The 13116-nt window shown below is 47.4% G+C and overlaps 1 protein-coding gene across 1 annotated transcript in view; it reads left to right on the top strand.

Annotated features, from left to right (window-relative positions):
• LOC104853895 (olfactory receptor 10AC1) overlaps positions 1-2517 on the top strand; it is a 6260-nt gene extending 3743 nt beyond the window's left edge. The window contains exon 2 of the mRNA XM_010612106.1: positions 1532-2517. Coding sequence (XP_010610408.1) covers positions 1532-2517 — 986 coding nt within the window. The remainder of the gene's footprint in view (positions 1-1531) is intronic.
• The last annotated feature ends 10599 nt before the right edge of the window (positions 2518-13116 follow it).

Here is a 13116-nt window from a genome sequence, read left to right as displayed (position 1 = left end):
TAAACCCCAAAAAAAAAAAAAAAAAAAAAAAGGCAGTGGGCCAGCTTCCAAGAAAGGAATCTCACCATCAGGGTTTTGATATGGGATTGAAGACGTGGAGTCTGAGTTAGCAAATAGAGTACCTCAAAAACGCATTTTCCTGGGCTTTCTGCTCACTGTAAACCTCCCAGAAACACCTGCATTGTTACTGAAGTTGTATACATCAAAGCTGTGAATGGGCAAGGTCACAGGAGGTCTCTTCCCCTGGAGGATTTTTTTTTGTAGTCTCGGGCTGCTTTTGGTCAGTGTTAGTACATTCCCTTGTGGCTTTGCTTTAATGGGGGTGGACTTTTGCTGCTGATGATTTAGACCCTTTTGCTGCCAATAATCACACATTGGTCAGGATGTGTGTACAGTTGTACTTGATGCAGGAGAGACCTAATCCAGAATGTGACTTCCAGGTTTCCAGTCTTAGCACTGGGCCAGTTCCATTTGCAGGAGCAGCACAGCCTAGGCTTGAAATCGGGGGTTGAGTTTGGCACAGGCAGAAGTGGAAGCTTAGGGGGAAACTGAGTCACAGGTCTGCAGCTAGGAGGAGGGACTGGGTCTTGAAACAGTTCTTGCAGCTGAAGGTAACCATTTCTCCAGTGAGAAGGGAGTCTGTCCTCCGTCATCTTTCCCTTATAGTCAGAAATGCCAAGCCCCACATTACCAAGGGCTTGTCCTGCATCCAGCTAAGGAGAAGAAATGATAAAAATAAGTAGGCAACCCAATCCCGGGAGGGAGAGAAGAGGTATTGTGTGGGCCGCTGTGAACAGAAGGGTTGAGCTCTGCCCAAGCCCCTTAATCCCCGTGGCTGACTGCGGACTGCCCGTCTCTCTGCTACTCAGCCCACATACTCAGCACAGAGGTTCCTGGGGAGAAACCTGACCTCCTTCGGACACCTTTCTTCCCTGGATGCTCAGCCCCTCATCCTTAGCATACCAGCTGGAAAGAGGACATGTGGCTCCTTCCAAAAGGACCAGGGGTTTAGAAGTCTGGAGAAAAGCCAGGCACAGTGGTGCACACCTGTAATCTCAACACTCTGGGAGGCTGAGCCAGGAGGACTGCCAAGTTCAAGGCCAGCCTAAGCAATTTATCAATTTAGTGATATCCTGTCTCAAAAATACTATAAAAAGGAGCTGGGGTTGCAGCACAGTCTGAGGCCCTGGATTCGATCCCTAGTACCAATAAAAAAGAAGGGAAAGGGGAAGGAGCAGGGGAGAACTGGGAGGGCAGGGGTACCAGGGCTCTAGAAGAATCTAGGACTCCTGAAATCACAGAGAGAGGCCAACAGGAACAATGGATAATGGTGTGGGACACTGGACAACTGAGAAGGAGGGGTACAAAGTACTAAGTCTCTGGGGGAAGTAGAGAAGCAAGGACTGGGAGCAAGGACTGGACCCCCCAGAGCTGGCATAAAGTTCTGGGGCTCAAGCACAGCAAAGACCCGTTTCCTGGGAGAGAAGCAGCCTCTTGACTCCCACCCAGCCCGTGTGCCTGTCTCCCTCAGGTCTCTCCACAAGCCCCTGGCCTGAGTCCAACTGGACTGCCCCACGGGAGTTCATAATCCTGGGCTTCTCTGGGTGGCCCCCGAGCCTGCGAGTGCTGCTCTTCGGCCTGCTCCTGCCGCTCTACCTGGCCACCCTGGCAGGGAACCTGCTCATCCTGGGCCTGGCCCTGGCCGCGCCCACGCTGCGCACACCCATGTACTTCTTCCTGGGTGCACTGTCAGCCGTGGAGGTAGCCTACACCCTGGCGCTCACCCCACGCATGCTGGCTGGCTTCCTCCTGCCTCCTGGGGGCCAGGCTGTGGCCCCCTCCACTTGTGCTGCCCAGATGGGCCTTTTTGTGGCTCTGGGTGGCTCTGAGTGCCTGCTGCTGGCCGCCATGGCCCTGGACCGCTACCTGGCCATCTGCCACCCACTGTACTACCCTCAGCTAATGACCGCAGGGCTCTGCTGGGTCCTTCTGGCCTGCAGCTGCACGGGCGGCTCAGTCTTGGCTGTAGGCCTCACCAGCGCCATCTTCCAGCTCCCCTTCTGCCATGGTGGCCTTGTCAACCACGTCTTCTGTGACCTCCCAGCTGTGCTGGTGCTGGCCTGTGGGAACCGGAAACTGCAGGAGTACGTGCTCCTGGTGGCCTGCCTGTTGCTGCTGGTGCTGCCGCTGTTCCTGATACTGCTCTCCTATACCAGGGTGCTTGTGGTCATCCTGGGGGTTGGGGATGCTGCAGGCCGGCGCAAAGCCTTCAACACAGTGGCATCCCATCTCACGGTGGCCGTGCTGCACTACGGCTGCGCCACGGCCATGTACTCCAGGCCCCTGAGCAGCCGCTCCCTGGAGGAGGACAAGCTGGTGTCGCTCATCTATATCAACCTCACCCCGTTGCTGTACCCAGCCATTTACACACTGCGCAACCGGGACATGCAGGGAGCCCTGCAGCGAGCCATCAGCCAGAGGACATCAGGGACGGCCCACCAGGCTAAGCTTACCTAACACTGGGCATTGGCTCCTGAGATTTCCCCTGCTGTAGGGAATCTGTCTGTGCCAGAGACATCTGAGGCTCCCAGCGCTCACTGGACAGAAACTTGGGAAGGGCATCCAAGGACCTCAAAATCCAGCTCCTACGCAGCTCAGTATCTGTGGGCTCTGTTGTGGGGGACACTATGTACTGTAGAATGTGGAGTACCTCAGGCCTCCGCTCATTCAATGCCACCCCTGACATGTGACAATAAAAAATGTCACTGGAGGGCGAGGGTGTAGCTCAGTGGTAGAATGCTTGCTTAGCAATGCACAAGGTCCTGGGTTCAAACTGGAAAAAAAAAAAAAAAAAGAAAGAAAAGTCATTTGACACTATCCACAGGTTCCCTGAGGGGAAAATAACTGCTGGTTGAAAACTGCTGCTCTACTCCTTGCTACACAATATCTTCTGAAGAGAAACAAGGGCTTCTGTACAAGTTTTCAGAAGCATTCTTTATAGACAAAGACAAAAGTAATATGTGTAAATGGGCACTAAAAAGAACTGGGGGCATATTCGCTCAATAAAATACAGCGATGCCTCGGTTCTTGAATGCTTCCATTCAAGAACACTGCATGGCCGTCTTCCCTAGAATCGTAGAATGCAGATGGCAAACCGAGGTCCCACTGTACTACACAGCTGTTAAAAAGGAGGAACCACAGCTGCCAGCTGTGATGTCCAAGAAGTGAGACCCAGAGAACACTGCCCGTGTGGTTCCACCCAAAGGGCAATGACAAACTAAGTGACAGTGGCTGGTGTCTTTAAGAATGGTTACCTGGGTTTGAGGAGCTGGCAGGGAGGATGGGGAGATCACCTGGGTACTCAAAGAGCTCTGTACCTTGGTTTGGTTGGGAATTATAAGGGAATGTTCATGTGAACAGGCAAACTGAAGACTTGTGTCCTTTAAGGTGTGTAAAACAAGCTCCCTCTGATTCCAACTAATTTCAAGATGCAGCAAACTGTGCCCATGTCTGCCTCTGTCATTGCTGTTGGGTGGCCCTGGTGCTCCCAGTTCTCTCCTGTGAAAATCCCTGTGAATCTAGGATCTGCCCCAGTACTATTTTCTCCATGAAGCCCTCTTGGGCACCTGCCCTTCCATTATGACCACTGTGCCCTAAAATGAATTTCAGCCTCTGCTTCAGTGATCGCCCACCCACAATTAGAGTGTGAGCTCTTTAAGGGCAGGTTTTCGGGCTCTCTCCTTATGTTTCAAGATCCATGAACCTGAAATTCTTATTATCTGATGGAAGACTAAACCATAGAAAAGCTCTGGGTTATTTGGGGGTCTTAAATATTGGGGCCCTTGGGACACAGTTCTGAAACCGTACTGAAAACAAGAACCTGTCCCTTGTAGCCTCTCTCTCTTTTCCTTACTTCCTCCATCCTTTCTTCCCTCACCCCTTTTCTTTGTACTGGGGATTAAGCCCAGGGCCTTCACCCTGCACTATATCCCCATCCCTCTTTATTACCCTGAGACAAGTTAAATTGCTAAATTGCCCATGGTGGGCTCAAACTTGCCAGCCTCAGCCTCCCAGAGGAATGGGATTATAGGTGTGTGCCACCCTGCCCAGCCCCTGGAGTCTTTTATTCTAAGCATGTCAGAGTTGGCTGTGAGGAACCAACTTACCAATGCCAAGGTGCCCTGAAAATACTTTTGTACTTTGGTATAAAAAATGGTATTCAAAAAGTCTGAAAGCCCTCAAGCCCAGGATCCAAAATTCCATGGAACTTTTCCCTAAGACGTGACTAACAACTATCCTCAGCCTAAAAATATCTCCTGAAGGGCCTAAAAGTCTTAGGGCAGCATGAGCACAGGTAAATGCAGCCTCTCCACACTCCTAGCTGGAGACTGTACCTCTGTGAATGCTGACTTGGAACCTGGGTGAGCCGTACCTGGTTGGGTGAGATTGCACAAGTCTGGAGAGTTCTTTCCACATCACCTCCAACCTTTCCTTCTGCTTTGCCAGGACCTGAAAGAGACAGAAATCTCAGCATCCTCCCCAAATCCATAGGTAAGAGGGCAGTGATCTCCATAAGATGAGATTTAGGACTGCCTTTTTTCTTTTAAGACTTCATTTGCAGAGTAATTTTAGGTTCACAGAGCAACACACAAGAGTTTGCATGGGAATCCTGAGACATCTGGTTCAAAGGTCATCTCCCCAGAACATTTCATCTTTGCTTCTATAAGTTGTTTCGAAGAACACAGCACACTTTTATATTAATTGTTGTGTTTTTGAACCAGGATATGAATAAGGCCAGTTCAAAACTCAAATGAGGGCCAGAGACTTAGCTCAGTGGCACCACACCTGCCTTGTAGGCCCAAGGTCCTGAGTTCAATCCCCGGGTACCAAAAAAACAAAAATTCAGATGAAACATAGCTCTTGTCTACACACACCCAGGGGGAGAAGGACAAACTTTCCATCCATCTTCCCTTTCCCTGTACATAGACTTTGGTGAATCCTGGGTTTGAATTATGTCTCTGCCAACTCTCTGTCCTGTGTGTCCTCAAAGCCTCAACCTCTAGGCTTTGACATGCAAGGTTCTGGGTTTGCAACACTATACCCTTGCTGTAGCTCAGGATCAACCAGTGCTTGGTGCCCTCTACACAGCTGGCATCAGCAAAGTGATTCTGAGAGGCAAATTATGCATTTAAAAGAGTGTTAGCTTTTGATTGTCCATCATTTCTAGTTGTTTATAAGTAAATTGTTTTGCTTTAGACCTCTATCACATTGCCAGAAAGGGAGTCCTAACCTCACACATTTAATATATAACTTTTAGCTAGTCAATCGAGACAGATCAGAAGATGTCATGAAATCATCAGCTTCCGGATCTAGGGCTCTGTTACAATAAGTGATACCATCTATGGACTTATACTTAGTAAATTCCTACTGTCCCCATTATTAATTACAAAGACAGAGGATACTGTTTAACATAAAAAGTCTTGATTATATATTATTCTACATATTTGGTGTGTAGGTCTACAAAATTCAATGTTATGCTCAGTTCACCAATGCTACTCAAAAATAAATATTCTGTTTTAGTGGCAAACTCAGGAACATAAAAAACTATGTACCATCTGGAATTGTTCTGATGCTTATGAGATCTGCTGTCTTGGTGATTTAACGCATTCCCCTATTGTAAAGCTTAATATTCACAGTTCACAGAGATACCCTTCATCATGGAGTGTACCAGGTAACAATGTATTACTGTACGCTCCATTATCCTGTTCCCACGGAGTTGAGTGATTCGCCTCCCTCTCTCCCCTCATTGTGGTCACCCATGCAACTTGTCCTAGTGTGGAACCAGGGTGGTGGATGAGATGGTCCTGCCCCAGTCTGCTTCTTGCCCGTGTGGGAGGGCACATGCTCCATCAGCCAAAACCCACGAGAGCAACTTTTCTCACATTTGGAGCACTTACAGACCTTCTGTCCCACTGGGCTGGCTCTGGACGGGTCCCCCTCACCTTGTCCCTGGAGTGCATACAGCCTCTCCTTACCTAGTGCACGCAGGGGGCCTCCACCATCCTGATCCACTTCTGGGGCTATGTCCTGACTTAAAGCTCATCCACACTGCATAGATTCAGCAGGCAGAGAAGGCTCAAGCTTCAAATAGAGGAATTCCAACCTCCTCCTGGCTAGGTAGGTGCTGGGACAGCGCCTCGGCTGGCTTCATGCTCTCCCTGCTCGTGTTGCATGCCCACACCTGCTGTGTAGACAGACCGAGGCTTGGGTTCTCTGGGATTTTTGTTCCAAGTTCATCATGTTCACAGAGCCCCAGGCTGGTCAGTTTTTTCTCATCTAGGCTTCCAACTTAACCCCTAGTGTTCGTCTTGATGTTTCTGCGTCCTGTCCCCGTGGGTATCAACTTCCCACACTTCTAGAATTGAGGACATGAACTTTTTTATCTTTCCAGTGCTGATGCCACAGAATTCAGAAGTGTCTGGAAGAAGAACTTGTGTAACATTGAACCTCACTGCCCAGACTGAAAAATAATTTGCTAACATTAGTGCCTTGGCTTTTGAAAAGGAAAGAAAAGAGGATACTGAAAGCAGAGAGAACAGATGCATGATGAACATAAGTAGCTCTGCTGCTACACACATGTAAAAGTGAGCACGAAAGGAAAACCAACTGGTGTGGACTACACCTGTAAATCCCAGCACTGTGGGAGGCAGGAGGGTCCCAAATTGAAGCCTAGCCTGGGCAACTTGTGATATGGTGCTAAACCCTATAAAAAAAAAAAAGTAAAAATTGAAAAGGGCTGGTGTCACTCAGTGGAAAGGTCCTGGGTTCAATCTACCTCTATTTACATTCACTGTAAGACCTTACACTGTAAGTCCTGTGCCCCAGGACTAGAGTCCCTGCAAATTCCCATGCCTGTATCACCATTTTCTCCAGTCAGAGCTTCTCGATGCCAAGGCCACCTGACACCCAAAGCCTCCCTTGCCCTTCTTTATGCCCGGAGTAACTGACTCTCACTAAGCCTGCGTGAACGTTCCTTGTGCATGTTGTTGCCGTACCACTGTAGACTCGACTTAGAATCTTAGACAGATTCCGGGGCCCAGCATTTAGGTCAGCAGCACCACACCTGCCTTGCAAGCACAAGGTCCTGAGTTTGATCCCCAGTACCAAAACAACAACAAAGGATTCTGCAACCCATGCCTCCTATATCCTTCCCAGCTTGCTTGCTTCCTTTTCTGTTTTGGTGATACTGGGAATTGAACTCAGGGCCTTTGCATTGAGCTACATCCTCACACCCCTCCCTTTTTGCTTTTGAGATAGGATCTCACCAAGTTCCCCAGGCTGGACTGAAAATTGCGTTCCTCCTGTCTCAGTCTTCCAGAATGCTGGGATTACAGATGCATGCTACCAAGCTCTTATCCTCGCCTACATTTTAAACCTCTCTAACTGCTGCTCACCTCTGGCACCCACATCCACTTCATGGGTGTCACACCTTGATCCACAAGTCTGTGGATTCCTGGGTCCAACTGCTGAGGTCCCAAGAGATGAAGACCATCTTTTACTGATGTCCCCCCATCAAAATTTTTGGCATTGGGTATTTTTAAAGCTTCCTAACCACTTCTGGCATAAAACCTTGGTTAATGACAACTGTCCTGAACATCTGTGTGACAACAACACTTGCTCTGCAAGGAAGAGGTTTGGTGAATGTCCACTACAAGCTGCTTATAGAAGTGAGGACAAATAAACTATAGGTTCTTCTCTTGGGACTATGCTGAGCTGCTGGGGAGAAAGCTTCAGTTATAATATCAGGCAGAATGGGGCCATGTCACATGGTTTAGAAGGAATTTAAGAGTCATATGAAAAGTAACATACCAAGGCTGGGTACCAGAGTCTCCAGACACATGAACTAAGGTTGGCAAATTCACCAAGATTGGTCAACTAGAACCAAACATAGAATCAGAAGAGTAGATTAACAGAAAAAAAAAAGAGTAGCTCATAACAGGTATTTTAAAACAGGACAAATCTGTGAATCCCTGAACATAAGACAAAAGATTCCAACAAAGCCCAAGCAAGTGAGGGCTCCATGGCGATGGTGGGGAAGGACGAAGGGTGAATGAGAATAGGAGAGGGCTTCCCTTTTCCCCAGGGACAGGAAAGAGATCAAGCAGTGGGCCACAGGGGCCAAATGTACTTAGGTTTTAAGGACATTTTTATTGGAACAAGAAAGCACCAGGCTGTGCCCTGTGACTTCCTGAGGCCCACGGTGGCCCACAGGCCATCCTCACCTGGCAAACGCCACCTGAGTGTCTCCTACTGCCTGGTCCACAGCTCTGTCCCTTTTTCCAGCAAGTCACAGGATTTGTGCTGAGCTCCCCTGAATGTCGTAGGCAGCACATACAGCAAATGAAACGCTGACATCTCAGCCAAACAACAGACGTTCAAGTGGGAGGTGACATCACACATGCGGTTAGTTGTTCCTTGGTAGCTGCAGGGAGTTGATTTAGGAACCCTTTCGGATACCAATATCCCTGGCTGCTCAAGTCTCCCATTTAAACCAGCACAGTCACTGCATGGAACCTCCACATGTCCTTCCAAGCCCTCTCTCTGTAGAGGGCTTATTCTCAACACAGCCTAACTGCTCCGTGGATAGCTGTCTGCTGTACTGTTAGTGAGTAATGAAAGGATATCTGTATATGTTCAGCACAGATACAGTTGTTTTCAAATATTTTCTGTCCATGTAGTGAGACTGAGACACTCTGGCCACCCAAACCCAAGGCCAAACCCTTGCAAGATCTGAGGCCTTCCTGCTTCACTTACCTGGAGGAGGACAGGGGAGCCCTCTTCACCTGCAGAGACCAGGTGACTATAGATCTCTGGTACCATGTCCTGGTAGAGAATCTACCTCCCGGGACCCAGCTACTGCCACTCCTTCCAGATGAAGCCTGTAGCCACAGCCCTGAAAGACAATGACCCCTGGAACAGCTCATGCCCCATTAACCTGCAGGGTCGCCATAAGTGGTTTCATCTTACTGCCTTCAGAGGCTGCTTTCCCCTGTTAGAGTACAAGGGAAGCTTAGCCTGCCCCAACTCTGTATGACGCTTTGTGGGAGAGAAAAAAACAAGACCATTCTAAAAGGTCTCTGACCTCCGATCACTCCTCCAGTGAGCAAGTTTCTATTGAGGACCTGGTGGGCTCTGGTGCTGTACCCAGTGCTTGGGCCAAGAGCAGAACATGGCATTGCTTAGAGTTCATTGGGCCAGAAGAATCCACAGTGCACTGTGCAATAATGCTGAGGGCTACCACAGTAGCAGGTTGAAGGGACAAGGGGCCAGCAGTCAAACTTAATGTATTGACCAACAAGTCAAGCTTCATGAACGCCTGTTCTTTGGCTGAGATGTCAGTGTTTCATTTGCTGTATGTGCTGCCTACGACATTCAGGGGAGCTCAGCACAAATCCTGTGACTCACTGGAAAAGGGGACAGAGCTGTGGACCAGGCAGTAGGAGATGCACAGATGGTAGGAAATCATGCTTGGGAAGGCATGAAAGATGAACAGCATCTGATGTCTCAAGGATTCTTACTGAGAGGTTGACAGGAGCCATCATCAGTTAAGAATGACTGCAAGTTTGATCCCAGTGTGGGCAACTTAGTGACACCCTGTCTCAAAACAGAAAAAAAACAAAAAAAAGAAAAAAAAAAGGCTGGGGATGTAGCTCAGCATGAAGCCCTGTGTTCAACTTCTGGGGCTGCAAGAAGCAGGCAGAGAAAAGATCCACAGCTGCAGAGCAGGGCTCACCACTCCCTCCCAGCCCCACTCTCTCCATATGAATTAAAGATCAAAATTTTTAATTTGTAGCTTTTAGAAGAAAATGTTAAAGGATACATTTGTTAAGCAGAAACAGGAACTTAAATCACAAAAGTTAATGATCATAAAGGAAAAGGTGGGAAATTTTATGTCATAATTTACACAAACCCCACTTTAATCAAAGCCCCCAAAACCCAGAAAATTTCAAGACTACAACTGACAATTCATTGCTCTGAACTACACAGCAATAAGAAAAGGACAATGAAAAAAAAGAAAAGGACAACGACTATGGAAAAACACATCCAGGATGAGACAGTCTATTCAGAGAAAGGAAAAGAAATGAAATGGTGTTCACTGAAACTATTCCGAAAAATGAAAATTAAAAACAGCAGAAGCATGATTCACATTTACCTGATGAGCATACTTTGTGGTGACACAATAAGGTCCTCAAGGTATTTCACAGTGAAGAACTAAGTGTCTCCACAGATGTGGAGGGAAGGGAAGCACATAGAGGACCCTCCTGCCACCAGGGCTGAGCAGTGTCCAGCGAACAGCAAGCAATAGCCCATGTGAGCTGCCAAAGACCAGGACAATAGTGTTGCCTCTGGCCAAGATGCGAAGACACACCCAGAGCACACCTGCACAGGGCTGGGATGCGCACAGTGAATACAGGACTGGAATGAATGAACCTGACCTTTAGCAACCAGACACGGCAGCTCTTGCAAACAGCACACTGCAGAGTATTACAACATGACACCATTTATGAAAATGTCAAACTACCATGAACTTGACAGATTGTTTATGGACATGTATATGTGCAATGAAAATATTAAAAAGACAGGCAGGAAAACAGCAAGCACACAGGTGTGTGTCTCTGGGAAAGAAGGAAAATGTAGAAGGGGAACAGCAAACTTTGGCATCTCAGCTTGGAAGCAGACGACGTGACTGTGAGTGCTGCTCTTGATCACGTGACTGTAGGGATTCACATCCTAGCCCGGCCTCTTGCCGGCCTCTTGCTAGCTGCACCGATTCATGCAAGGGACTGGCCTTAATCTCTGAGCCTTAATTTCTTCCATTTGTGAATGGCAACAATGTAAGTAGTCGACCTCTTGGAAAGCTCCTAAGTGAATCCAAGTACACAGAACGTTTATTATTGCGTTCCCCAGTGCTTGGATTCCTATTATCCTCAGACATGATTTCTTTCTTTTAAAGCAAAAGACCCAAGATCAACATGACAAATTGTTAGCATGTATTCATTATGAGTGACAGATATAGGGTCTCTTGGCATATAAGCCTTTGAAGGTAGATTTTTTTTCTCAGTTTTTCAAAAAAAGATGCCTCCTGCCCAATCACTCCCCTCCAACTTCCCCAAAAGAATGCAGAAGAACAGCAAAAACTAACAGAAAAGAGGACCAGAGGAGTCGTCCTCCAGAAGGCAAGAGCAGCTGAGGTTTCAGGAACAAGAGCCTTGGGAACAGATGCATAAAGTCACAGGCAGTACATCCGGGCATGGAACAGAGCTGGCTGAGAATTACTCAGGGCCAGAGTGCATTTCAGATGGCTGCAGGAAGGGACAGACTTGTGCAGCGACAGTGTCATCAGGAGAATTCACTGCAGGACCTAACCTGGATACAGACAGGTAAGTGGGATTAAGAGCAGCCTGCTAAAAAATGAAGTAAAATTACACGGTTCAGAGGACTCTGGAATTATCACATGACAAAGAAGTGTGATTACAGCTGGATGCAGGGGCATGGGTCTGTAATCCCAGTGCTCTGAGGGGGTTAGGCAGGGGGATCAAAAGCTAGAACTCAGGACCCGGCAGGTGCGCGATCTCCCAGACCATGTGACACAGACCCAGCAAGGACCCAAAGACCCCAGAGGGGGTCTCTTGAGCTGCCTGCCTGCCTGAGATCACCTGGCAGGTGCATGACCTCCCGGACTGCGCGACAACAGACCCAATAAGGAAGGTAGCCCCGCAGGCGCCCTTGAAACACACCCATGACCCCACCCCCACCCCGTTCTCAAACCTCCTGATTGGGCCAGTCCTTAGACCAACTCTGCAGAGGCATAGGTACTCATGAAGGGTAGTTTTCTGAGCTCCCAACTTTGAACAACTTTAAAGAAAGGGCAGGGAAACCTGTAATAGAACTGAGTGGAGATCAACCCTGAGGGTAGGGAAACTCAAGTTAGGCCTTGTAGACTGTGTTCAGTCTCAGTCGTGGGGAACTGCCATTGGCTAGCTGAGACCAGGGGATTTGGTTCTGCATATGGCTGTACATGTGGTATAATATAAGAACAGAGACAGTCTGAAAGAGGCCCTTCAAATTCTTTTTTCTCTCTCTCTCTCTTTTTTCTTTTCCTCATTCCACCCTAAAATTTCTTTCTTTTTTCTGTCCTCTCTCTCCAACTAAGTCTCTTGCTCCACCATACTGTCCCTCATCTCCCTTTTTATTCTGGCTCCTGCCCTAACTCAGACTTCTTCTTTTATTATTTTTTGTTTTTAGGAGGGGTTTCTCTTTATGTTCTTTTCTCCACTCATTTTACCTCACTCATGGCTCTGTACCTTCAAGGGAAGGCAAGCACCTGTTGTTGTTAAGGGGATATATTCTTGTCCTTATTCCTGCACTCTCTCTATCCCCCCTGAAGTTAATAGCTTTGTAAAGATAGTAAGGTAATTCTACAACTTCTGGATTCACTTCAAACCTGCTCTAAATCTTTCACATATCTAATCCTCTCATTCTAAGTCTAACCCCCCATCCTAAATGGTAAAGATGCTATATTGAAAAGCATATTAACTGCAAACATACTATGGGCTGCTTCTTGAAATTAATTTAATTCACATGAGTTAAAGGTGATATATTAATGACTACCACAAGTGGTCAGTTCGCAAGCTGTGCCTGATCCTATTGGGCTGCTGAATGTATCAATTGGGATAAAGGGTTGTGATTGATTTAAAGAGTTGTTTTCGCTGATATTATGAAAAGGAGGATGTCTATCAGTCATTAGAAACTCAAAAGCTAAAACCAACTATATTAGGAAGATTTAAGTACTACCCAGAAATTAAAGAAGGACTACCCAACAATGAAAATAAAAATGAGAAAACACTTAAGCAAGACACAAAAACAGATTTCCAGTTCACCAATGGCAAATAGTAGGCCAAATGAGTATGAAAAGTCTGATAGTGAACCAACAGGACTCCCTGGACCCATAGCACTGGAGGTAACAAAACAGATCAATCAGGCTCTAGAAATTCAAATCAGAAATAATTTCCCAGATAACCATAGAGATAGTGAGCAAAATTGAAGTCGTGATTC

This window comes from Fukomys damarensis, unplaced genomic scaffold (assembly GCF_012274545.1).
Source record: "Fukomys damarensis isolate Sample0158 unplaced genomic scaffold, DMR_v1.0_HiC HiC_scaffold_17, whole genome shotgun sequence".
Lineage (NCBI taxonomy): Eukaryota > Metazoa > Chordata > Mammalia > Rodentia > Bathyergidae > Fukomys > Fukomys damarensis.
The sequence above is the reverse complement of the archived record's forward strand: the minus strand, read 5'-3'. Positions and strand labels throughout refer to the sequence as shown.